Consider the following 27893-nt stretch of genomic DNA (forward strand, 5'->3'; position numbering starts at 1 on the left):
TATGAACACATTTGAAACAGATGACAAAACAGAGTCACAGAAAAGAAATAGAAGGTCTCAGCAAAGATGTAGAAGATATAAATAAAAACCAAATGGAAATTTAGAACTGAAAAATAGAATAACCATAATAAAAAACTCAAAAGATGAGCTCAGTGGAGAAACAGATGAAGAAATCAGTGAGTTGGAAGATAGAAGAACAGAAATTACCCAGTTTGAACAACAGAGAGAAAATAAAATTTTAAAATGAATGGGGGACTTCCCTGGTGGAGCAGTGGTGAAGACTCCACGCTCTCAATGCAGGGGGCCCGGGTTCTATCTCTGGTCAGGGAACTAGATCCCACATGCATGCGCAACCAAGAGTTTGCATGCCACAACTAAGGAGTCCACCTGCTGCAAGTAAGATCTGGTGCAACCAAATAAATAAAGAAATATTTTTTAAAAATGAATGGATCCTCAGGGACTTGTGGGATTATAACAAAATATTTAATAGTCCTGGAGGAGAGGAGAAATAGGGCATGACTGAAGAACTACTCAAAGAAATAATTGCTGGAGACTTCCTAGATTTGGTAAAAGACAAACCTACAGATTCAAGAAGCTGAGTGTTTATCTGGGAATTTGTTTATTCTTCCTTCATTTTTAGAAGATAGTTTTGCTGGATATGAGATTCTTGGTTGGTAGGTTTTTTCCTTCCAGTACTTTGGATATGTCATTCCATTGCCTTCTGGCCTCTGTTTTTTTGCAGTACGCGGGCCTCTCACTGCCGTGGCCTCTCCCGTTGCGGAGCACAGGCTCTGGACGCGCAGGCTCAGCGGCCATGGCTCACGGGCCCAGCCGCTCTGTGGCATGTGGGATATTCCCGGACCGGGGCACGAACCCGTGTCACCTGCATCGGCAGGTGGACTCTCAACCACTGCACCACCAGTGAAGCCCCGGCCTCTGTTGTTTTTGAAGTCAGTTGTGAATGTTATTGGGGTTCTCTTCTATATGAGTCATTTTTCTCTTGCTGCTTTCAAGATTTTCTCTTTGTAGTTGCCCTTCTGCATTTTTATTATGATGTGTCTGGGTAATGATCTTTTTGAATTTATCCTGCTTGGAGTTTGTTGAGCTCTTGGATGTGTAGATTAATGTTTTTCAGCAAATTGGGAGAGGCTACAAATGGGTCCTGACAGGAATAGACACCCTGAACTGAGCTGTGCATACCTGGAGGGAGATGCAAATGCTCAGACTACTATAAAATGACCAGAACAGAAGATATTGTACCAATTTGGACCACCGAGTTACATTCTTCAGACCAAGGAACACACTTTACAACTGTATTAGTCTGCTTGGGCTACCATAACAAGATACCACAGACTGGGTGACTTAAACAACAGAAATTTATTTCCTCACAGTCTGAGAGTCCAAGATCAAGCTGCCAGTAGGATTGGTTTCTGGTGAGACCTGTCTTCCCAATTTATAGATGACCACCTTCTCACTGTGTCCTCACATGGCATTTTCTCTGTGCTTGTACACCACTGGTATTGCTTCCTCTTTTTATAAGGACATTAGTCCTTTTGGATTAGGGCTCTACCCTTACAACCTCATTTAACTTTAATTACCTCCTTGAAGGACCCATCTCCAAATATAAGCACATTGAGGGTTAGGGTTTCCAGATATAAATTTTGAGGGAACACAATTCAGTCCACAATAACAATCTATAGCGTCCAACAATGAGCAAAGAGGTATCCTAGGAGTGGTGCTTTGATAGAGACTTAGAAAAGGCAACTGAAATATTTGTTGTCTAAAACTGGGGGAGATAAGGGCATGCAGGGCTGACTTACACGTCTTTACAGTGTGTGCTCACACTCAACATGAGGGTGGCCAAGAGAGGGTCTCCAATAGATAGATTCCTTCACTTTTCAGAAGAATCTGGGGAAGAGGAGGTGGGAGAAGATGCTGGTATGACTATACAGTTTCCCCCCACAACACTTCAATGTTCTTTTATTCCTACCTGATTCAGTGTCCCAGGACCAGGGCTGCAATTGCAGGGGCCAGAAGCTGGGATGATTCCGAGGCAAGAACTTTAATTGTACTTTCAAACTTTTGCATCAGAATTCCTAAAGGCATAATGTGATTGATAGACTGTGCCTTCACCCAACTTGGCAAACTTGGGGTTGACAGTGAATACAGCTGTATTACCTAGTGGTTGAGATAGACCACTAGTTCTGTACTTGTGATGATACCCTAGATAAATGGGAGTGGACTGAAGGGGAAGCATTTGTTAGACTGGTATTGCTGCTGGCAATCTGGACCAGCACAGTGGCCGAACCTATTGTCCCCTCCAAAGGTGGTAAAGTTTGGATCAAATTCAATGATAAATGGAGAGAAGAATGAATATAGCTGAGAGTAAAAGAATGAATAAATAGGTTATGCAACAAGGGAAATCCATTACATTGGTGCCCAAAAAGCTTAGAGTAAGAGGTGATATTGTCTCTTAACTCAATTAAACCAAATGCCAGAAAGAATGAAGCCATATGTTGCCAAGACTACTCCTACTTTTGGAACCTGAGAAGGTCAAATAGAAGTCTGCAAACCGAGTGATATTGTTCTGGGAGATGAACGTGCCAATATCTTTTGAGTACTTTATTTTAGAAAGAACACTTAACAAGACATCTACTCTCTTGACAAATTTTAAATGCACAGTACATTATGTTGACTATAGGTACGGTGTTGTATGCAGATTACATCTACTATCATGTTATAATATGGTGTAACACTGCTGTTGTTGCTAAGACTATATTTATATTGATGGTCAAATACATGGGGAAATTGAGTTAAAAACTTTTCAGGATATAACACTGATGGCAAATGACTAGCTTAAGGAAGAATTGGATTTAGCTAACCATCAGCTAATCTCTATGCTAAATAGTTCCACACAAGTTTATCATAAGGTATAAATAGAGGTAGATCAGAGAGGAAGAGTAATAAAATTGGTATAAAAATATGAAAATGCATGTAATGGCTTTACAGGATGGATTTGAATTATTGAAACTGAGGGTGAACCCTTGAACTTGCAATTGGTGTCAGAGTGAGGGCAGTCTTGTGTGGGGACTGTTCCAACTTCTGCCCAAGATAAGCATACAAACATCAATTGCTTTTCTATATACTAGTAATTAACAATAAGTAATTGAAACGAAAAATGAATACTACACAATAAAGTGGAAATAAGACAACACCAAGTAAAATAGCATCAGAATGTGAAATGGTTAGGGAATAATTTGTCAGATGTGAAAGACCTGTACACTGAAAATTACAAAATATTGTTGAGAGAAATTAAACAGAGAGATATACCTGATTTATGGGTCAGAAAACTCAATATTGTTAACATTTCAATTCTCCCCAAATTGGTCTATAGATTCAAACCAATCTCAGTAAAAATCACAGCAGCTTTTTTTGTTGTTGAAATGAACAAACTTATTCTACAATTTATATGGAAATGTAAAGGATGTAGAATAGCCAAAACAACTCTGAAAAAGAAACAACTTTATTGAGGTATAATTTAGGATCCATATTTAAATTGTACAGTTCAATGACCTTTTTAAAAAAAACAAAAGTTTATTCTTAAATGTACAACAAGCTCCAAGACAACACTTCATTCTAGATATGGGTGGCAACAGATGTTATGGCAGGGAACCCAGATGTTTAAACAGGAATGGAATTAAGGATCACCTCAATGACCTTTATTAAATTTACCTAGTTGTGCAACCATCATCACAATCAAGTTCTGTAACATTTCAATCACCCCAATAAGATTCCTTGTACTAATTAACAGTTAATGACGATTCCCATTCTCACACCCAGACAACCACTAATCTACAGATCTCTGTATTTTACTTTTGCGGACATTTCATATAAATACAATAGGCAAATACAATACTAGATCTTTTGTGTCTCACTTCTTTCACTTAGCATATTTTTAAAGTTCATCCATAGTTGAACAGTTCATGCTGTAGTATTTATTAGTATTTGTTCTTTTTTATTGCTGAATGTACCACATTTTGTTTATCTACTTGCTGGTTGATGGACATTTGGATTGTCTCCACTTTTTGTCTTGTATGAATAATGCTGTTATGAATATTCAAGTGTAAGTGTTTGCACGAAAACATTACATATCTTTTGGGTAGATAATGGGAATGGCAGTACTGGGTCCTCTGGTAAATTTATGATCAACTTTTTAAGAAACTGCCAAACTTCTCCAAAATGGCTATACCATTTTAATGCAGTCACACCAGAAATGTAGGAAAGTTCCTGATTTTCCATATCCTTGCCAACATTTATTATAATTTTTTTTTTATTTTAGCCGTTTTAGTACATATAAAGTGGTATTTCATTGTGGTTTTAGTTAGAATTTCTCTAATGACTAGTGATGTTGGGCATCTCTTCATGTGCTTATTTGTATATATTTTTTGGTGAAATATCTCTTCAAATCTTCAGCCTAATTTTAAACTGGGTTGCTTGTCCTCTTTTTATTGAGTTGTAAGTGTTCTGTATATATTCTGGATACAAGTCCTTTATCAGGTAAATGATTTACAAGTGTTTTCTCCCTGTCTGTGCTTTGTCTTTTCATTTTCTTAATGGTACCTTTTGAAGTTTAAACCTTTTTCATTTTGATGAAGTCTAATTTATCATTTTTTCTTTATGGATCATGCTCTTGGTGTCCTACTTAAGAATTCCTTGCCTAGTACAAGGTCACAGAGATTTTTCTCCTATGTTTTCTGCTAAAACTTTTATAGTTTTAGCTTTTATATTTACATATCTGATCCATTTTTTTGTTAATTTTTAGTATGGTGTGTAGATTTAAATTCATCTTTTTGCATGTGGATATGTAATTATTCTTGCACCAAATGTTGAAAAGACTTTTCTTTCCCCAATGAATTGCCTTCACACTTTTGTAAAAAATATTTTTACCATAAGTATCAGGGTTTATTCCTAGACTCTCTGTTCTGTTCCATTGATCTATGTCTCTATCCCCATGCCAGTACCATACTGTCTTGATTACTGTAGTTTTATAGTTTTGAAATTGGGAGGTTACTGTCCTTCCACTTTGCTTTTTAGCAAATTCCTGTTTGTTAATCTTGGTCTTTTCTATTTCTATATAAATATTAGGATTAGCTTATCAATTTCTGGGGAACAAAGTCTGCTGGAAATTTGATAAAGTTGTATTGAATTTGTAGATCATGTGATTTTTCTTCTTTACCTTGTATATATAATATGGTAGATTGCGTTGACTGATTTTTGAATGTTGAAGCAGCCTTATATCACTGGAATAAACCCCACTTGGTCATGATGTATAATCCTTTTATATGTTGCTGGATTCATTTTGCTAATATTTTGTTGAAGATTTTTACATCTATGTTCATGAGAAATGTTGGTCTGTAGTTTTATTTTCTTGTGATGTGTTTGTATGGCTTAAGTATCAGGGTAATACTGGCCTCATAAGAGTTGGGGAGTGTTCCTTCCTCCTCTATTTTCTGAAAGATTTTGTGGAGTGTTGATATTATTTCTCCTCAAATGTTTAATGCAATTAACCAGTTAAACCATCAAGCTTTGGGCATTTTTGTGTGGAAAGATTTAGTTACTAATTACTTACTATTGCTGGTGAGATGTAAAATGGTACAGTCACATGAGAGCCATGCCTGGGTTTCAGATCTGAGATATCAGTCAACTGTCTTGGGAAGATGGTGAGATTGGAGGATAAGGAAATAAAAATTAAATCACACTGAGATATCACTATACATCCACCATAATGGCTACAGTAAAAATGATGGAAAATACCAAGTGTTGACAAAGATGTGGAGCAAATAGAACTCATATACTGTGCTGGTGGGAGTGTACATTGGCGAAGCCACTTTGGAAAACTAGTTTTATAAACTAGCTGAGCATGAACACCATATAGCCTGGCAGTTCAACTCCTAGATATATACCTAACAGAAGTTCATAAATATGTTCACCAATAGACAGGTACTAAAGTATTTATAGTAGCACTATTCCCAATAGCCCCAAGCTGCAAACAACACAAATGTCCATTAATAATAGAATGGATAAATATATTGTAGAGTATTCACAGAATGGAATAAAACATGACAATAAGAATTATCCATAACTACATTCAACAATATGGACAAATCTCATATTTACAATGTGAATGAAAGAAGATAAACACTTAAGAGTATATTACCAAAATATGCAATATAATTGTTTGACTCAATTTATATAAAATACCAAGCAGACAAAGCTATTTAAGTCAGGGTAGTGTTCACCTGGTGGGGTAGGTGGACAGTAAGGCCTGGAAGGGAGCACAGGGAGTTTTTCTGGGGTGCTGGTCATGTTCTGTTTCTTGATCAGTGTTCAGTTTGTGAGAATTCATTGAGCTGTATGCTTGATATATGCATTTTCTGTATGCATACTTTAATAAAAAGGTTTAAAAACAAAATAAAATTACATGCTAAAAAGAAAGCCCCTTTCTTATGAGTATTGCAAAAAACATTTAACTGAAATCAAGAAAGCGTTTATATATCAGTGCTTTAAAAAAAGCAGTGTTCTTTCTAGAGAAGTCTTCCAGTTATTCAACTATAATAAACTATAATCATATCTTAGGCTAAAAAACTACAATGCAACATGACTTTATCCCATAGCAATGTACACAAAATTACTCTTAATGTGCATGTAGGAAATGAATATATCAAATTAACTAAATTGGAAGAAAAACCACCAAAGTTTTATGTATTGAAATCCAATTTCTTAACCATTGTTTTTCAAACAGAAATCCCAAAGAAAGCAGAAGCTTCAGTGGATGAGATGGGAAGTCCAGAGTGTTGTGGCTCAGTTTCATTGTCTTAGGGTCAGTTACTAAGGGGATAAGAAGTTTATGGCCTGCAGCTTACATAAATGATAGCTTTTTTGGTACAGGTTAGAAGGTATGCCTACCATTTTCGAGTGTGAATCACCTGCTGCCATAGCATAGAATTAATGAGGGAACAATTGCCACCTTTAGGTGTGTGTAACATTTAATAACTCTATTCCTGTAACATAGGCTAGAGATATGCTTAATTTGCCAATGCATAAAGTCAGACTTTAAGTTTAAAAATTCTATTTAATTTAAAAAAAATACCATGGTGACTTCTCAAAGGGAAGAGAAAGAACGGTTCCTCAGGGCAATATTTTCTGTGTCTTAAATGTCAATGATAACAAGAACTTCTGGCTTCTACTCATAGATTTATTATACATTCCCAAATTGGTTTTTGCCTTGACTTCAGTGCCCTGGAGGTGTTTGAACAATGAATACTCTTCTCCCCACCCTAGAAAGTTGAAAAAAAAATGGCCAGTATTAAGGACTTTTACATCCCAAGGTATGAAGGACAAATCTGTGCTGAATTTATAAAGCCCTTTATCCAAAAAGTGAAACACAGGAGATTACAAGTCATCTCCTGGGGTCTCTATTTCTACCATTTGCAGGAGATTGAGAGTACCTGTGTGAATCATAAAACCAAACAGGGCTATTGCTCAAATGCTTTATTGAAGTGTCTCCCTATGCATATAATTGCATATCAACTTGTATTCCACCTGACTGAAGGATACTTGGCTTTGTTTGCCTTCTGTTCACTTAGGCTGTTTGTAGTCTGTCATATCTACTCCCCCTGCACAATGATTGATGCATCAGGCACTCCTCATCTCTCCACTATGAGACAGCTGATGCATATCCAGTTGTGATTTCCAGCTGAAGGCATTTTCAGTCACTGGCTTTATAGAGTTTTTCTCCACTATGAGTTTTCTGGTGTTTAATGAGATTTGACCTGTCAGTGAAGGCCTTCTGACATTCTGTACAAGCATAAGGTTTCTTCCCTGTATGAATTATCTGATGCAAACTTAGTGTTGCTTTCTGGATGAAAGCTTTCCCACATTTACTGCATTCATAGTGTCTCTCTCCAGTATGAGATTTCTGATGGATAGTGAGGCGTGATTTCCAGGTGAAGGTTTTTCCACAGTCACTGCATTTATAGGGTTTCTCTCTAGTATGGATTTTCTGGTGTGTTATGAGATTTGACCTGTCAGTGAAGGCCTTTCCACATTCAGCACATATATTGGGTTTCTCTCCTGTGTGAATCTTCTGATGCACCCGGAGTTGTGACTTCTTTGTGAAGCATTTCCCACAGTCACTACATTCATAAGGCTTCTCTCCAGTATGAATTCTATGATGTGCAATGAAGTGTGATTTCTGGATGAAGGCCTTCCCACATTCAGGACAAGCATAGGGTTTCTCTCCTGTATGGATTCTCTGATGCACACTGAGTGTTGATTTCTGGATAAAGGCTTTCCCACATTCATTGCATTCATAGTGTCTCTCTCCAATATGAGATTTCTGATGTATTTTGAGGCGTGACTTCCATATGAAGGCCTTTCCACAGCCATTGCATTTATAGGGTTTCTCTCCAGTATGAGTTTTCTGGTGTTTAATGAGATTTGACTGATCACTGAAAGCCTTTCCACATTCGGCACACATATACGGTTTCTCTCCAGTATGAGTTTTCTGATGTGTAGTGAGATTTGTCCTATGAGTAAAGACCTTTCCACATTCTGTACATATATAAGGTTTTTCTCCTGTATGAATTCTTTGATGCACATGGAGTTGTGATTTCTTAATGAACGATTTCCCACAATCACTGCATTCATAAGGTTTTTCTCCAGTATGAATTCTCTGATGTGTATTGAAATGGGATTTCTGGATGAAGGCCTTCCCACATTCAGTGCATACATAAGGTTTCTCTCCTGTGTGAATTCTTTGATGCATCCTGAGTGCTGATTTTCTTGTGAAGGCTTTCCCACATTCACTGCATGCATAGTGTTTCTCTCCAGTATGAGTTTTCTGATGTATATTGAGGTCAGAATTCTGGGAGAAGCCTCTTCCACATTCACTGCATTCATAAGGTTTTTCTCCTGTATGAATTCTCATATGTCTAAAGAGATATGATCTGTGGAAAAAGGCTTTTCCACATTCACTGCATTTATAGGGTTTCTGCCCAGTATGAATTTTCTGATGTGTAATGAGGTTTGACCTGAGTGTAAAGGCCTTCCCACATTGAGTACATATAAAAGGTTTCTCTCTTGTGTAAACACTTTGAGGTACCTCAGTTTGCGGCTTCTGAGTGAAGACGTTCTCACGCTTGTTGCATTCATGGGATTTTTCTCCAGCATGAATTCTCTGATGCTCAAAAAGATGTGACTTTTGGGTGAACGTCTGTACGTATTGAGTACACACATAAAGTTTCTCTTCAGTATGAATTTTCTGATGGTGGGTGAGAACTTGCTTGTGGCCAAGATGTTTTTCACATTGATTAAGTTCACAGGAGTTTGCTCTTGTATTAGCATTCTCATTCTTAGTAGAGGAAGAGCTATGGGCAAAATTGTTGCCATTTCTAAAAATTTTATCAAAGTTCTTTGTTGCATTGCTTTTATTATGATTATGTAAGTTTAAAGTATGCTTCAAACTCTTTCCAAATGTGTCATAGTTATGGAGTCTTTTAATGGAAGGAACAAGCCTGGTACTCACGTGAATTATTTTTTCAATGTTTTTACATTCATAGCCCCTCTCCTTAATCAATACTTTCACATGACTTAAAGGGTTATTTTGGTTTTCTTGATATCTCTCTAGCCGGTCATTATCTTGCCACAGTTCTTCTACAATGGAACACAATGAATCTTTTCCTATGGACTGACCAAATTTCTCACAGTGTAATGAAACTTCTCCAGAAATTCTCTGTTGTTGGGTTTGCCCATTATCCTCATCTAAAAAGAAAGAGAAAAAAATGAAAATGACTCCAGAATAATTATCAGAGAATAGAGGGTACATGGAGTTTGGACAGGATGAACAGAGAAATGGAAGAGTTCTTATGACAATAATGAAAATAGTAATATGAAATTCTTCTAGAACACTTACTCTATGTAAAACAATTATATACCATTTATGATGCACCAGGCACTTCCAAGTGCTTTACACAAAGCAGCTCATTTAATCTTCACTAAACCCTAAGAGGTAGCTATCATTATCAATCATGTTTCACAGATGAGAAAACAGAAGCACAGAGAAGTTATGTAACTTGCTGAAGATCAAATAGCTAAATAAGGCTTCCCTGGTGGCGCAGTGGTTGAGAATCTGCTTGCTAATGCAGGGGACACGGGTTCGAGCCCTGGTCTGGGAGGATCCCACATGCCACGGAGCAACTAGGCCCGTGAGCCACAACTACTGAGCCTGCGCGTCTGGAGCCTGTGCTCCGCAACAAGAGAGGCCGCGATAGTAAGAGGCCCACGCACCGTGATGAAGAGTGGCCCCCGCTTGCCACAACTAGAGAAAGCCCTCGCACAGAAACGAAGATGCAACACAGCAAAAAAAAAAAAAAAAAGAAATTAATCAAAAAAATAGCTAAATAAATAAGAGATGGGATTTGAACCTGGGAATCTATATCCACTATGTAGGAAGTCAGGACAGTGAGTAGAGTAACCAGAAGAAGAAACTGAAGTCCGTTAAAGGTAAGCCTGAATGGAAGAAATATTTCAGAATGTATGTCCTTATTACATATTAGGTCTAAAACATTAATAATCTCTCTGCTTCCTCTTGCTTTTCCCTCTGAACCATTATGAGCATCTACATTAAATTTATAGTCCTCAAATACCAATTCCTCTATATCTATAGGAAAAATATATGCTTTCAACAAGTGTCAAATAGGAGAGGGCAAACCATCTATGGCAGAAACTGCAAGCCATCCACCAAAATCTATTCACCTCTTCTTTTATAGTAATAGAACATAGCTGGGCATTACGTTTACCAGTCTCACTTTGTCCTCACCAGTGGAATATGAGCAGAAGTGATATGTACCACTCCTAGGCCAGGCTTTAAGACAGTGGGCAAATCTCCCCCATTCCCCCTTCCCCAGCCCAGAGGACTCAACAATGACCCAACATCAACCACCCAGCTGACAACAATACTCTAGGAGATGGCAGAGCAATAACTTGGAACATGGTCCTTGAATGACCCAACAAGATCAGAGTTGATTTGTTGAATGCACCCATTCACCTGAGAATGCTTATGTAAGAGAGGATACAGTTATATTAAGCTTGTTGCTTTGCTCCTCTGTGCATATTCAGAAGGTATTGTCCTTGATATCAGCTCTAATTTTAGTACACCTCTAGGGAGGGTATATCTGCTATGAATGTATAAAGCAGACACAGTACCACTCATATTGATACTAAATTTGGCACAGTTTTGTGTTATAACAGAGAGAATTAACACACAGAGCCTGAAATTATTAACATTTCATGCAATTATCTTCCCTTTCCAAATATAATCTATGGTTTTTTGAATTCTTCTGATCAAATATTTGAAGGATCCTTCTGAAAGAGAGAAAAATATCCTCCTCTGCCTATCTTCCCAAATTCAATAAATTTAAGTTTACTAAATATTTTCCATGCTTGGCTTCAGAAAACTGAAGAGTAAGTGTTACAGTTATCAATTTTTTGCCTTTCAACCTCCAATTCACCCTTCCTTGTCCGCTCTACAAAAATGGATCTGAGTCTTTTTTCCTTTGCCATCTGGCATGATGTTGAACCTTGTCAATACAGGGTGATGGGGAAACACTGGAGGAAGGGATTTTGCTTCCTGGTTCTAGTGAGCTCACTCAGCAGGCTCCTCCAGCAAGGGCAGCTTGTCTATTACCAGGCTTCAGCAGTGTGGTGGCTTCAGCAGCATCTGGCTCCTAATGCACATGCAGCTTCCCAAGCACCCAGATCTTGCAGTGCAGGTCACTTCTTTAGCACCCAGCTCCTGCCACTCATATGGCTTCCCAAGCACCCAGCTTCTGCAGTGCATTGCAGCCAGAAGCACCCAGCACCCAGCAGTTTATCCTGGCACCCCTCTCAGGTGGCTTGTAGTGGAATATTTCCAATGAGACACTTCCCTATGATCAGCTTTTTCTGGAACCTCAGAGGGTAGATTTCCAGTAAGTTCAACCAGTGTGGCATGACAGCTGCCATGCTGTGAGCCATGGATATGCCTTCCCTATAAGGTCTGGATTCATCCCTGGGAAGCAGGGGAGGCGCTTCCTTGGGTGTTCCTTCACAGCCTTAGAGATACTCTCCCACACTAATTTGCTATTCCTTTATTCTTTAGAGTTCTCTTTACTTTTGCTGGCTAATCCCTTGTTACCTCAATCCCACAATAGCTAATAATTCTTTTTTTCAAATCTATTTATTTATTTATTTTTGGCTGCGTTGGGTCTTTGTTGCTGCACGTGGGCTTCCTCTAGTTGCAGCGAGTGGGGGCTACTCTTTGTTGCGATGCGTGGGCTTCTCATTGCAGTGGCACTAATAATTCTTTGTTAAACTTTCCGTGTTCAAATTAGTATGTGGTTTCTCTCTCCTGATTAGGTCCCAAGTTATACAATAAGAAACAGGCTCTTTTTTTTCAGTGTAAGAATGGATCTTTTTTAAAATTCTTTTTCATTATGGTTTATCACAGGATATTGAATATAGTTCCCTGTGCTATACAGTTAGACCTTGTTGTTTATCCATTCTATATATAATAGTTTGCATCTGTTAATTCCAAACTCCCAGTCCACCCCTCCCCCACTCAGCAACCACAAGTATGTTCTCTATGTCTGTGAATCTGAGAAATAGGCTCTTAATTCTGGGAGCTTTCTAAAAAACTTAGAGGTAAAAAAAGCCTTAGTTACCACACAGTCTAAAATCCTATGTTTTTCTGTGAGTTCCTGTGGGATGGAGGATGAGAAAAAAGAAAGAGCCATATATTCTGGAGTAATTAAGAGCCATTTCATGAAATAGTGAAATCTGATCACAAGGTGAAAATGTATCATCTAAATAGATAGAGCACAGAATAAAGAGTCAGATTAGGGGAACACTATCAAATATGGCAGACATCAAGAAAACATTAAAAATGCACAGCAGGGGCTTCCCTGGTGGCGCAGTGGTTGGGAGTCCGCCTGCCGATGCAGGGGACACGGGTTCGTGCCCCGGTCCGGGAAGATCCCACATGCCACGGAGCAGCTGGGCCCGTGAGCCATGGCCGCTGAGCCTGCGCGTCCGGAGCCTGTGCTCCGCAACGGGAGAGGCCACAACAGTGAGAGGCCCGCGTACCGCAAGAAAAAAAAAAATGCACAGCAAAGGAAACAATCAACAAAATGAAAAGGCAACCTATGGAATGGGAGAAGATATTTACAAGTCATATATCTGATAAGGAGTTAATATGCAAAATATATAAAGAACATATACAGCTCAATAGCAGAAAAAAAACTGATTAAAAAATGGGCAGAAGAATTGAACAGACAGTTTTCCAAAGAAGACATACAAATGGCAAACAGGTACATGAAAAGGTGCTTGATAGCAGTAATCCTCAGGGAAATGCAAGTCAAAACCACAACGAGATAACACCTCACACCTGTTAGAATGGCTTTCATCAAAAAGACAAGAGATAACAAATGCTGATGAGGGTGTGGAGAAAAGGGAACACTTGTGCACTGTTGGTGGGAGTGTAAATTGGTGCTGCTACTATGGAAAACAGTATGGAGTTTCCTCAAAAAATTCAAAAGAGACCTATTGTATGATCCAGCAATTCCACTTCTGGGTATATATCCCAAGGAATTGAAATCAGGATCTCTTAGAGATATCTGCACTCCCATATTCATTGCAGCATTATTCACAATAGCAAGACATGAAAACAACCCAAGTGTCTGTCCACACTGAATGGATAAAGATGTGGTATATATATACAATGGAATATTATTCAGCCATGAGAAAGAAGGACATTGTGCCATTTGCTACAACTTGTCTGAACGTTGAGGGCATCATGCTAAGTGAAATAAGTCAGAGAAAGACAAATACTGCATGGTATTATCACTTGTATGTGGAATCTAAGAAAGTCAAACTCAGAGAAGCAGAGAGTAGAGTGGTGGTTCCCAGGGACTGGAGGGTGGAGGGAATGGAGAGCTATTGGTCAAAGGGTACAAACTTCCAGTTATAAGATGAACAAGTTCTGGAAATCTAATGTGCAGCATGGTGACTATAGATAATGATACTGTGTCATATACTTGAATGTTGCCTAGAGAGTAGACCTTAAATGTTCTCACCACAAAAAAGAAATGGTAACTATGTGATGGGATGGAGGTGTTGGCTAATGCTATGGTGGTAATCAGTTTGCAATATATAAATTATCAAATCATTTATATATTTGGATTGGAAGAGTTGATAATGTTAAGATGTTAATTCTCTCCAAACTGACTTATAGATTCAATGTAATCACAATCAAAATTCACTTTCATAGAAATTGAAAAATTGACTGTAAAATTCAAATGGATACACAAAGTACTTAGAATAGCCAAAACAATTTGAAAGAGAAGAACAAAGTTGGAGGACTAATATGACACGATTTCAAATTTATTACATAGCTACACTTATCAAGACAGTGTGGGAATGGTGTAAAGATACATGAATAGATCAATGGAACAGAATGAAGAGTCCAGAAAGAGACCCACATATATATGACAACTGATCTTCAATAAAGGTGCAAAGGCAATTCAGTTGAGAGAAGGATAGCTTTTTTTTTAAAATAAATGATGCTGAAATGATTGGATAGCCATGTGCAAAAATGAACAAACACAAAACTCTGATCCATACTTTAAATCACATATAAAAATTAATGCAAAATGCATCACAGAACTAAATGTAAGACCTAATTTTTGGGGGGACCTTGGATTAGGTAAAGATTTCTTAGATACAACACCAAAAACACAATCCATAACATAAGAAAAAAAATAAATTAGACTTTGTCCAAATTTTAAGTGCCTCATGAAAGACACTGATAAGCAAATAAAAAAATTCACAAAACACATACCTGATAAATAACTTGTGTCCATAATATATAATGAACTTTCAAAACTCAACAATAAGAAAACAATGTTCCCTATAGAAAACTGGGCAAAAGATTTGTACAAACACTTCACCAAAGAAGATATATAGATGTCAAATATTAGATATTATGGAAATGCCAATTAAAACCACAGTAAGATACAACTATCTTACTCTTAGAATGGCTAAAAGTTTTAAAAATGGACAATTCCAAGTGCTGGTGAGAATGCAGATCAACTGGAACTCTCATACATAGCTGGTTAGAATTGAAAATTGTATAGCCACTTTGGAAAAGTTTGGCAGTTTCTAGTAAAGTTAAACATATACTTACCATACAGCCCAGCAATCTGACTCCTAGATATTTACCCAAGTGAATGAAATCTTATATCACACAAAATATGGAAACAAATATATAAACATAGCACCTTTATTCATAAACACCAAAACTGGAAACCATCCAAATATCCTTCAGCTAGTGAATGGATAAACTGTGATACATCCATACTATGGAATACTACTCAGAAATAAAAAAGGAACAAACTATGGAAAACACAACAGTAGGAATGAGTTTTGAATGCTTTATGCTAAGTGAAAGAAGCCAGGCTCAAAAAGCTTCATACTGTATGATTCCATTTATATGACATTCTGGAAAAGGCAAAACTATAGAGACAGAAAAGACATCAGTATTTTCCAGGTCTGGAAGTGGTGGGAAGAAGTAGCAATAAAGGGACCTGAGGTAATTTTTGTTCTATATCTTGATTGTGGTGGTGGTTACATGACTGTATGCATTTGTCAAAACTCATAGAATTATTATTATTATTATTATTTTGGCCACACCACGTGGCTTACAGGCTTTTTGTTTCCCATCCAGGGATTGAACCCAGGCCCTGGCAGTGAAAGCGCTGGGTCCTAACCACTGGACCACCAGGGAATTCCCCAAAACTCATAGAACTATTAACATAAATAAACCTCATAGAATCATAAACTATGGTAAAAATGGACTTGAGCATAGGTTATACAAAATATACAGATACACATTTGAATTCGAAATACATGGCCATGTTGTTTGCCTCTCTGAATGAAGAGTTTAATTGTCACATGCTAAGTCATGGGGAATAACTGTAGGTTTTTTCATAAAGCTAATGTCAAGATAAATAGAACATTTTAGGCAATGAAATTTATCGTTAGCTTTTGAAGTGAACTAATAAAACGAATGGAATCAGCAAATACAATCAGTAATAGAAAAATTATAATCCAGGCGTAAGAAAATATGGAGCTGGTTTTGGGTGATATTGCTGGGAACTAAGAAGATGAACTGAGAACTGAAAATGATATTCTCAGAAATGGAAAAGCAGAAGGAACTGTAGAGTGATTAACTTAAAAATGACAGAAATATTTAAGAAACACTGACAAATGTGAGAAAAGTTGGAAGGTGAGAAGGGTTTCTGATACATGAGGTAATGATTCCAATTTCTGATGTAGTGAGGAGCAAGAGAAACATCTCAATGGAACTTTCTGGGTAGCTAAATGTAGTACTAAAGTACCAGGGAAGAACAGATTGGAGATGTCAAAAACAGAGTCATCAGAATTTCAGGATGGATGAATCCTTGCATGTATATGAAGAAAAGACTGGTGAACAGTAGACAGGGTCCGTAGGGCAACCTCATTTATGGGGATAATGAGGACAAGGCTGGAAAAGGGGGCAAACAATAAATTGGATGCAAATCAGTATGAAACAGACAGGAAACAAATCAAAACTAGGGGAACATGAGCAAGGTCACTCATAGGAGAGAAACTCAAAGAGACCACAAATGGTCAATAATGAAATGCTCAAACTAGGTATTGGAGAAATGAGAAATAAAAAATGAGATATCACTTTATACCCATAGTTGGCCCCAAAATGAGAAACTCTGGTAATATTAATTCTTGGCAGAAACTCGAGGAAAGGAAGAACCCTGTGCCCTATTGCTGGGAGAGTAGATTAGTGCAGCCAATTCAAGAAGAATACGGTGGTGCTCAAATTCAGTATGAGAATATGCAATGATCAGGCAAACCCTCTCTTCTATATACATCCCTGAGAAATTCTCACACTCTAAGAGAACATCTGTGTAGAAATTTATTGTAGAGTTGTTTGTCTTAAATGGCAGCTAACAGAAACCTAGGTTTCACCACTGGGTGTATGGTTCAATAAGATGTGGTGCTAGCACACTGTGCAACACTATGCAGCAATTTGAATGAATGAAGCCAGATGAGCACTGCAATACGGACAGACCTTAGGGGTGAGTGAAAAAAAGGAACATAATTAAGACATGTAGCACAGGGACTTCCCTGGTGGTCCAGTGGTAAAGAATCTGCCTTCCAATGCAGGGGATGCGGGTTCTATCCCTGGTCGGGGAACTAAGATCCCATATGCCCAGGGGGCAACTAAGCCCACGCACCACAACTACTGAGCCTGTGCGCCCTGGACCCCATGTGCCACAATTAGAGAGAGAAAACCCAAACGCTACAACTAGAGAGAAGCCCACGAGCCACAGCTAGAAAGAAGCATGAGTGCAGCAATGAAGAGACTGCAGGCCATAACCAAACATCCTGCATGCCTCAATGAAGATCCTGTGTGCTGCAACTAAGACCTGACACAGCCAAAAAAATAAGGAAAATAAATAAATTTTAAAAATGTATAAACAAAGAGTGTTTAAAAAAAAGACATGTAGCACAATATAATTTATATATACTAAAAATACATACTTATAAACCAATACTTCAGGCTTTAAGAGAATATCATACAAATTCAAAGATCAAACACATTAGATCTGTTGCCTTTGGGAGGAGGCATAAGGGATGGATATGAGGAATTGGAATAAAAGGGAAGAAAATTTAAAATACCTAATGTACAAGAAAAGAACCTAAGATAAGGGGGTGGGAGTGAAGTAGGAAGAATAAAAAGTCCCTAGGTAAGATAGGGTAGTATGTATGTGATCCATGGTACAGAGATTAGAGACAGCTTTCTTGTCAAAAAGCCAAGCAAAGAAGACAATGGGTATCGGCAAGGGTCATACTTGGAGAGAGCATTCAGATATTGGAGGGGCTCTGCCAACTCTCTCCAAACAACTCCAAACGCTTCGAGCCTTCAAGATAAGATATCTTCAGAGCCTTTCAAAGGCATCAGCCTCTTCTAGAGAAACTGAGATCTATTTCCATGTCCCCCATCTGCCTAGGTCACACTCACTCACCTGAGCAGCTCTGGTGTGGGGTTTCCTCCTCCAACGTCCATGGCCCCTCTCCTTGCTCCAACTTGAAGATGACCTCTGGTTTGGGAACTTGGTACCCTGTTAACAGGACATGATACAGGATTGGGTCCAGCTAATTGGGTTTTGGGGCCTTTCAATGACACTTCCATTTGCTCTTCAGGAAAGTAATCCCATTTCACTGGGAGTAGAGTAATAATCACAGACGTGAAAAAGACTGAAGAATCTCGGGCAAATCAAGGATGACACCATCACACACTTCAGATGCCCCAGAGCATTCAGCAGCTGAGAATGGAAGCAGCCTCTCTGAGGCCCCTGGCTGTGCTTACCCACTGAGCGCAGGTGGCTATAGTTCTCCAGCGTCACATCCCGGTACAGGAGCCTCTGAGCAGGGTCCAAGTGCTGCCACTCCTCCCTGCTGAAGTCCACAGTCACATCCTTGAATGACACCTGTAACAACACAGTCCTGTTCAAGGTGACATGGTCAGCACTGGAGGATGGAGGGAAGAGGAATGGGAAGTTGTTTTTAATGACTTTTACCATAATGTATCATGTAGGATTTTCACCCAGCACCCAGTTTTGCATTTTATTTTGTGAGAGAAAAACATATTGAAGTATCTTGACATTCACTGTGTATTAAATTCATTCATTTATTCATTCAGTCCCTCTTTTTGCAAAAATGAGGATTAAAATAGGCTCTCTTTAAGTCCTCGAGTTAACGTAGGAACTACATACAATACATTTACTGGTTGATTATGTGCCAGGCAATGGCAATATAGAATTGACTAAAATATAAAACAACTTGGACAACCAACATAAGAAGATACAAAGGGGGCTAAAAGGCATTTGGAAGAAATGTACTGGGGGAAAGGCAAAACAATAAAGCCTTTAAAAGATAACATAGAAAAAACCATAGTAGAGATGAATATCTTCATCATCTTGGATTATGAAAATAATTCTCAAACAGGATGCAAAAAACATTAACCATAAAGAAAAAGATTGATGTCTGTCTCCAATGAAGAGACAGCATTTAAAAGACAGCATTATAAGAGAAAAAAAAGAAAAGCCACCAAATAGAAGATATCTGCAACACATTACTGACAAAGGGCTCATATCTAGAGAATGTAAAGAACACTTACAAACCAATTTTTTTAAAAAAGAGAGAGATCACCAGTAGAAAAGTGGGCAAAAGGTCTGAACAGGCATTTTACAAAAGAGGAAATCCAAGGCATTAATAAACACAAAAAGGGCTTAACTTCCTTAGTAACCAGGGAATGCACATTCAAACCATAATGAGTTACCATTACACAACCTCTACAATGTCTTCAATGAAAAACACTGGCAATATCAAGGATGTGGAGAAAAAGGTACCCTTGTACACTGTTGTTGAGAATGTAAATTGGTGCAGCCACTGTGGTAAACAGTTCCTCAAAACACTAAAAACAGAACTACCATATGATTCAGCAATTCCACCCCTGGGTATATATCCAAAGAAAACAAAAATGCTAATTTGAAAAGATACATGCACCCCAATGTTCAAAGCAGCACTATTTACAATAGCCAAGACATGGAAGCAACCTAAATATCCATCAACAGATGAATGGATAAAGAAGATGTGGTATATATATACAATAGAATACTACTTAGCCATAAAAAGAATGGAATTCTGCCATTTGCAACAACATGGGTGGACTCGTAGGGTATTATGCTAAGTGAAAGGAGAAAGCCAAATACCATATGATATCACTTATATGTGGAATCTAAAAAATAAAACAAACTAGTGAATATAACAAAAAACAGGAACAGACTAACAGACATAGAGAACAAACAAGTGGTTACCAGTGGGGAGAGGAAAGGGGCGAGGGGCAAGGTAGGGGTAGGGAATTAAGAGGTACAAACTACTATGTATAAGCATACAAGGATAAGCAACAAGGATATATTGTACAGCACAGGGAATATAGCCAACATTTTATAATAACTATAAATGGAGTATAACCTTTAGAAACTGTGAATCACTATGTTGTACACCTGAAACGTATATAATATTATAAATCAACTATACCCCAATAAAAAAGTTTTTTGAAGAACGGCAATATGAAGTGTTGAAGAGAACATGGTGCAACGAAAACTCTCACATGTCTAATGGAGCTGTAAATTGGATGACCATATTGGAAAACCTTTTGGCTTTACCTGGTAATGTTGAAATATGCATACACAAGGACACAGTGATTCCATCCATGGAAATATGCTCAATTGGAATATGTGCTCATGTGCAACAAGAGGCATGTTCAAGAGTATTTACAGCAGCATTATTCAAAATGTGTGTAATATTTCATGATAAAAAAGTTTAAAATTAACAGTAATTTTAAAAATCAGTGTTCAGCATAACAGTAACAGTATCTACTATCTGTGGAAAAATATGAAGGATATTTTCTTAGTTGCTTTTATTTGCATAATCTATAAGCATATACCACCCATCCACCCACCCACCCACCAACTAATCAAGACTGGTTTCTTGGTTAGGGAAATCTGTGGGACTGGGGGAAAGAACTATGTGAATGTATTACCTATTAAAAAATTAAGTTTAAAAGTTACCAATGGGCTCAAGATGGAACAGATACAATTCTCCCTATTTCTCCTGCTAAGTAGCTGGACATTATATATAAAAAAAAAAAGATAAGAAGACTGTCAGTTGGAGAGAAGGAGGCTAACTGCCTAGGGACCTTGGAACCTGAGGAGTGACACAGCAGTGATTTCCCTGAGTTTTCTTTTCACCCCATATATCTTGGACTGTGTGGTGGAGAAGCTGGCAACCCAGAATGCCAACTGGTGCAGATAAAAACAGTCCCAAGAAAGCCTGCTCTCTCTAGCCAAAGTACCAGGAAAGGGCCAATGTAACAAGAAAGAAAAATTTAGATAATTACTGCCCTACTCCAGCCAAGCATCACAGAAAAAAGCTGCAGCTCCCATCCCAGTTTTCATCAGCAAAGGCTGAGTGGGGAGCCTAGGTTTTCATCCCTGCCTGGGGATAATGAGGCCCCTCCCACACAGTGTCAATTTAGGCTATGTGGGGATCTTGAACTTCTACCCCCAACACAGTAATGAGGTACCTTTTTGTCTCCCCACCAGGGTGGTGTCAGAAGTGGTCTGGTGGGGAGCATGACATTCCACCTCCACCCAGGATCAACAAAGTGCTTGTCCCCTCTGGGGTGTCAAAGGAGGCTAATTAGGGACCTGAACTTCCACCTCCACCTGGCAGTAAGAAGGAGATTCTCCTTTTTTTAGCAGAACAGTGTTGGAGGCAGACTGCTAAACACAAGATTTAAATAATATCCAGAGTCTCAGAGTGCCCAAAATATCCAGGACATAATTGAAAATCAGGCATCATGTGAAGAAGCAAGAAAATCTTAACTGGAATGAGAAAAGACAATCAACTGACACTGACACTGAGATGACACAGATGTTAGAATTATCAAGGATTTTAAAGCAGCCATTATAAAAATGCTTCAGGGATTTCCCTGGTGGCACAGTGGTTAAGACTCCGTGCTCCCAATGCAGGGGGCCTGGGTTTGATCCCTGGTCAGGGAACTAGATCTCACATGCATGCCACAACTAAGAGTTCACATGCCACAACTAAGGAGCCTGTGAGCTGCAACAAAGGAGCTCACCTGCTGCAACTAAGACCTGGAGCAACCAAACAAATAAATAAATATATAAAAAAAAGCCTGGCTATGCATTAGAGTCATCAGGGGAACATTTTGTCCCTGTGCTAACAGTACTTTGTTATTATTTTTTAAAAAATGCTTCAATATACTTAAATGCAAAACCAGAAAGTCTCAGAAAAAAAGATATAAAGAAGAACAGAATGGAAATTTTAGAACTGAAAAATAGAATAACTAAAATTTTAATATCAGTGTAAGAGCTCAACAGCAGAATAGAGAGGACAGAGAAAAGAATTAGAGAACTTGATGACAGAACAATAGAAATGATCCAATCTGAACAACAGAAAGAAAATTGACTGGAAAAAAAATGAGCAGAGCCTCAGGGACCTCTGAGACTATAATAAAAGATCTGGCATTCATGTCATCAGAGTTCCAGAAAGAGAGGAGAAAGTGTGGGGCTGAAAAGTATTTGAAGAAATTATAGCTGAAAATTTCTCAAATTTGGCAAAAGATATCAACTTAGAGTTTCAAGAAGCTGAGCAAACCCCAAAAGGATAAACCAAAGAAATTATACGAAGACACATTATAGTCAAACTTCAGAAAACTAAAGACAAAGAAAAAATCTTGAAATCAGCAAGAGAGAAATGACACCTTACCTATAGGGGAAAAACAATTAAAGTGACAGCAGATTTCTCACCCAAAACCATGGTGGAGCGAAGGAAATGGCACATTTTTCAAGTGCTGAAAGAAAAGAACTGTCAACCCTGAATTCCATATCCGGCAAAATTATCCTTAAGAAATGAAGCAGCCATGGCCATTAAGTACATGAAAAGATGCTTAACATCATTAATTATCTGGGAAATGAAAATCAAAACCACAATGAGATACTACCTCACACTCACTAGGATGGCTAGAATCAAAAAGTCAGATAATAACAAGTGCTGATGAGGATTTGGAGAAATTGGAAACTTCATACAAACACTGCTGGTGGGAATGTAAACTGGTGCAGCTGCTTTAGAAAACAGTCTGGCAGTTCCTCAAATTATTAAACATAGAGTTATCATTTGACCTAGCAATTCCACTCCTAGATGTATATATATACTTGAGATAAATGAAAATATATATCTGCATAAAAACACGTACACAAATGTTTACAGCAGCATTACTTATAATAGCCAAAAGGTGGAAACAACCCAAATGTACATCAGCTGACAAATGAATAAACAAAATGTGATACACCTGCACAATGGAATATTATTCAGCCACAAAAAGGAAGGAAATACTGATACATGTTACTACATGTACATGCTACACTTCTTCCCTATCTATTTGCCTACCTACATATGTATCTGTTGACCTATTATGGACTGGTGACTTCCTACTTTATTCAGTGGGTTATAACCTATTACTATCATTATTTCTTTTGCTACTCAAATTGTCCCAGGTTTAGCCAGAGGGAGCTCCTTAAAAACATTATGCTGAGTCAAAGAAGCCGGACAAAAAGATCACATGTTATGTGATTCCATTCATGTGAAATGTCCAGAAGAGTAAAGTCTATAGAGACAGAAAGCATATTAATGTTTGCTTAGGGTTGGAGGAGGCAGGGAGGTGAGGTGGGGCAGAGTGATGGCTTAGGGGTATGGGGTTTCTTTTTGAGGTGATGAAAATGTTCTAAAATTGATTATAGTGATGGTTGCACATATCCATAAACATACAAAAAACATTGAATTGGACACTTTATTTTTAAAATAAATTTATTTATTTATTTTTATATTTGGCTGTGTTGGGTCTTTGTTGGTGCACACGGGCTTTCTCTTGTTGTGGAGCATGGGCTCTAGACACGTGGGCTTCAATAGTTGTGGCACACGGGCTCAGTAGTTGTGGCTCATGGGCTCTAGAGCGCAGGCTCAGTGGTTGTGGCACATGTTGCTCTGCGGCATGTGGGATCTTCCTGGATCAGGGCTTGAACCCATGTCCCCTGCATTGGCAGGCAGATTTTTAACCACTGCGCCACCAGGGAAGTCCCTGAATTGGACACTTTAAATGGGTAAACTATGGTATGTGAATTATATCTCAATAAAGCTGTTACTAAGAAAGAAGAAATGAAGGGGAAATCAAGATATTCTCAGAAGAAGGAGAACTAAGAAAATCTGTTGTCAGCAGACCTACCCTAAAAGAATGGCTTAAAGGAAGTTCTCTAAACAGAACGGAGATGGTAAAAGAAGTCTTTGAACATCAGGAAAGAAGAAAAATGGAAAGAGAAAAAATATGTTTAAATACAACAGACTTTCCTTTTCCTCTTGAGTTTTCTAAATTATATTTGAAGGTCAAAGTAAAAAGTATAACATTTTTATGATGTGGATCTCCATGTATGTAGAGGAAATATTTAAGACAATTGTAATTGGTGAGGCTAAAGGGACTTAAAGGGAGCTAAGTTTTCTACACTTCACTCTAACTGGTAAAACGTCAACACCAGTAGAGACCTATGTGGTGATGGAATAGTTCTGTATCTGGATTATTGTACAGGAATCTACACGTGTAAAATGGCAGAGAACGACACGCACACCGCAGAAATGTCAATTTCCTATTTGTGATAATTGTACTCTAGTGACACAGGATGTAATCATTAGGGGAAACTGGGTAAAGAGTTACATGAGACCTCTCTGTACCATCTTTGCAACTTCCTATAAATGTATAATTATTTCCAAATAAAAAGTTTTAACAAACTACTAAATTATCCTCAGAAAGATTGGAGTAGGGGACACAGCAAAAAAGATCAAGATGCTATTAAAAAGGAGCACTCACAGGAGTTCCCTGGTGGTCTAGTGGTTAGGATTTGGCACTTTCACTGCTGTGGCCAGGGTTCAATCCCTGGTCGGGGAACTGAGACCCAGCAAGCCGTGCAGCACAGCCAAGAAAAGAGATAAAAAATGGGGGGAATTCACTTCTTTCCTCTCTATCTGCCTACCTATGTATTATAGGGTCTGGTCACTTCCTACTTTATTCAGTAGATGATAATCTATTACTATTATGATTTCTTTTGCTACTCATATTGTCCCAGATTTGACCAGAGGGAGCTCCTTCAAAGTGGCTCCTGTGTCATTTTGACATGTTCCCATCTTTTGAGTGCTTCATTACTTCCCAGCACAATGAGTCATTTTGTACTTTCTCTGTTCCAACCCTGGAGTCAGTCATATCTCCAAGAAGCTCTAGTTCCTATTAGTGACAAATGGTAACTCAAGGTGTGCTCATTGTGCCTGGCATATAATTGTCATTTCAGCAGTCAGAGAAAGGAATTTTTTCCTTATAGGAGAATGCCAACTAATCAATATAGAAGAAATGATGGAATTAGAAAAACACCATTAGGGAAATTGCACCGTAATTAATTGTTACAGGCAAGAATCATTGCTAGATGCTACAATCAGCGGACAAAAGCATGAGAAATAGTCTCAATGTATACATAGTCTCAATGTATCTCCCCACAACCTAGTTGTTAATTACAAAGAGAAATATAGTAACTTTACAGTACCTGACAGATGCCATCTTAGCCAGGTGATCAAAGTTAACATTATCAATAAAGGACAAATTGGTATTGAATTCTTGCCAATGTGAGGCACTGAGAAGAACACAGCATCATTTCTGTGATATTTGACAAAAATGAAAAACCTGAATCTAATTATGAGGAAGCAGGAAAAAAAACCCAAATTGAGGGACATTCTTCCAAATGGTGTCATGAAAGTCAAGGAAAGCCTAAGGAACTGTTTCAGATTAAAGGGTAAAGGGACATGACAACTAAACATAATACATGAGCCTGGATTGGATCCTGGATCGGGGGAAATACTATAAAGGATGTTATCGTGACAACTGGGAAAATTATTTACAAATTGTATGTTAGTGAAACCGAGCAGGACCGTGTGGGGCTCCTGGGCATGGAAGCCTTTCTGTCCCCTGTTCTTTTTTTTTTTTCAAGATTTTTGTCTTTATTTATTTATTTATTTGGCTATGCTGCATGGCTTGTGGGATCTCAGTTCCCCAACCAGGGATTGAACCTGGCAGTGAAAGCCTGGAATCCTAACCACTGGACCATCAGGGAACTCCCTGTCCCACATTTCTTGTTTGTAGGGAATAGATTCCAGCCTCCATGACCTTCCCTGACTTCCAAAGGGCAGATTTGAACAGTTGCTAATCAGTTAAGGGAGGGGATGCAGAGACAAAGGAGAAGCAGCCAAAAAACAATAGTGCAGCCTTGGGGCAGGGTCCTGGTTCCTCTTCAAGGGATACACATAATATCTTTGAGCTCTTTACAGAACTAAAACCCCCAACAAATGGAAGGTGTTAGCATTCTTCATTCCAGAGAAGACCACATGAGGCCAGATTAAAGGAACCAGAGAAGCTCATCAAGAGACTACTTGAGACCAGATTAAAGGAGTGCAGGCCCTGCACGCACTCTAATCCTTACCAGCAAGCCTGCTCTTGAACCATTGCTATAAAACTCCTCATCCAATCCTCCCAGGTTGGGACACACAGTTTTTCGGGGCAGGAGCCTACTGTGTCCCCATTTGTCTGGCAAAGCAATAAAGCTACTCTTCTCTACTTCACCCAAAACTCTGTCTCTGAGATTCGATTTGGCACTGGTGCACAGAGGCCGTTTTTCACCTCATTAGGTAATTAGATAATACTCATCAAATATTAGATAGTACTAGATCAATGTGCAATTTCTTGATTTTGATAACTGTACTGTGATTATGTAAGAGAATGTCCTTGTTCTTAAGAGATACACATTAAGTATTTAAGGGTAAAGGGGAATTATGTCTGCAAATTACTCCCAAGTGGTTCAGAAAATAAAGTTTTAAATATTTCTGTGTGTATACACTACATACATACATACATATATACATAAATTGAGAAGAGAAAGCAAATGTGGCAAAATGTTAACAATTAGTGGTTCTGGGTGAAGGGCAAAAGAATCAAACGTTTCAAAAGAATTAATGCTTTAAAACTCTTAGTAGAAAATATAGGTAAATATTTGTTTAGGCCTTGGGGTAGGTGAGGATTTCCTAAACAACACAAAAATGCCCTAAGTATCAAAGACAAGATCTAGTGATCCAACTGTGAGGAAATGAGGAAACTTTATTCATTGAAAGACCTTTGTTCTTTGGGGGCCCTTAATAGTGAGTGTTCAGGGGCACAGAGCAGGCATGGAACTCACAGTATCTGCTCCACCACCAGCAGCTCCGGGGGCAGATCCGCAAGCACTGGGTGGTGCCCAGCACTTCTCCATCCACCACCTCTCCTGAGCACAGCCCCAAGGGTTGCTGAGAGCAGGACCTCCACCTGAGCCTCTAGCAGCATGTCTGACCTACTCCCCTTCACTGCACAAGGGCACTCACCCAGGGAAAGCCCTGGGGTCAGGCTTGAGGGAAGCTCTCATTCTGCCTGCCCATCCTCCTGATCCTTGCTCTCTTGCCGGTGACCCCAGGACAGACTGGCAGGTGTGTAGGTGACACAGGGGAGGAGCCTCAGGTGGCGGGGAGGAGTGGCTATTTGCCAACCAGTATGGGAAAATTAAAATATTCTATCATTTGGCACTGGTAAACATTTTTAAAAAACTTTGTTTTACCATTTTTAAAAATTGAAGCAGGCTTCCCTGGGGGCGCAGTGGTTAAGAATCTTCCTGCCAAGGCAGGGGACATGGGTTCGAGCCCTGACCTGGGGAGATCCCACATGCCACAGAGCAACTAAGCCCATGCACCACAACTACTGAGCCTGTGCTCTTGAGCCTGTGAGCCACAACTACTGAGCCCACGTGCCGAGAGCCCGTGCACCACAACAAAGAGTATCCCCCGCTTGCCGTAACTAGAGAAAGCCTGCGCACAGCAACGAAGACCCAACACAGCCAAAAACAAATAAATTAATTAATTAAAAAAAACTTGAAGCATAGTTAGTTTACAATGTTGTGTTAGTTTCAGATGTACAGCAAAGTGATTCAGATATATATATATATATATATATATATATATATATATATATATATATA

The 27893-nt window shown here is 38.6% G+C and overlaps 1 protein-coding gene across 2 annotated transcripts in view; it reads right to left on the reverse strand.

Annotated features, from left to right (window-relative positions):
• Positions 1–7536: 7536 nt before the first annotated feature.
• The window catches only part of ZNF41 (zinc finger protein 41), a 52100-nt gene continuing 31743 nt past the window's right edge, over positions 7537–27893 (reverse strand). For both annotated transcript variants that reach the window (XM_027091374.1, XM_027091375.1), the window contains 3 exons: positions 18524–18644; positions 18180–18275; positions 7537–9822 (listed from right to left, as the gene is read on the reverse strand). In XM_027091374.1, the coding sequence (XP_026947175.1) occupies positions 7769–9822; positions 18180–18275; positions 18524–18644 (2271 nt within the window). In that variant the 3' untranslated portion in view covers positions 7537–7768. The remainder of the gene's footprint in view (positions 9823–18179; positions 18276–18523; positions 18645–27893) is intronic.

Source organism: Aethalodelphis obliquidens, unplaced genomic scaffold (genome assembly GCF_003676395.1).
Source record: "Aethalodelphis obliquidens isolate GAN/ISIS:26980383/991018 unplaced genomic scaffold, ASM367639v1 scaffold71, whole genome shotgun sequence".
Classification (NCBI taxonomy): Eukaryota; Metazoa; Chordata; class Mammalia; order Artiodactyla; family Delphinidae; genus Aethalodelphis; species Aethalodelphis obliquidens.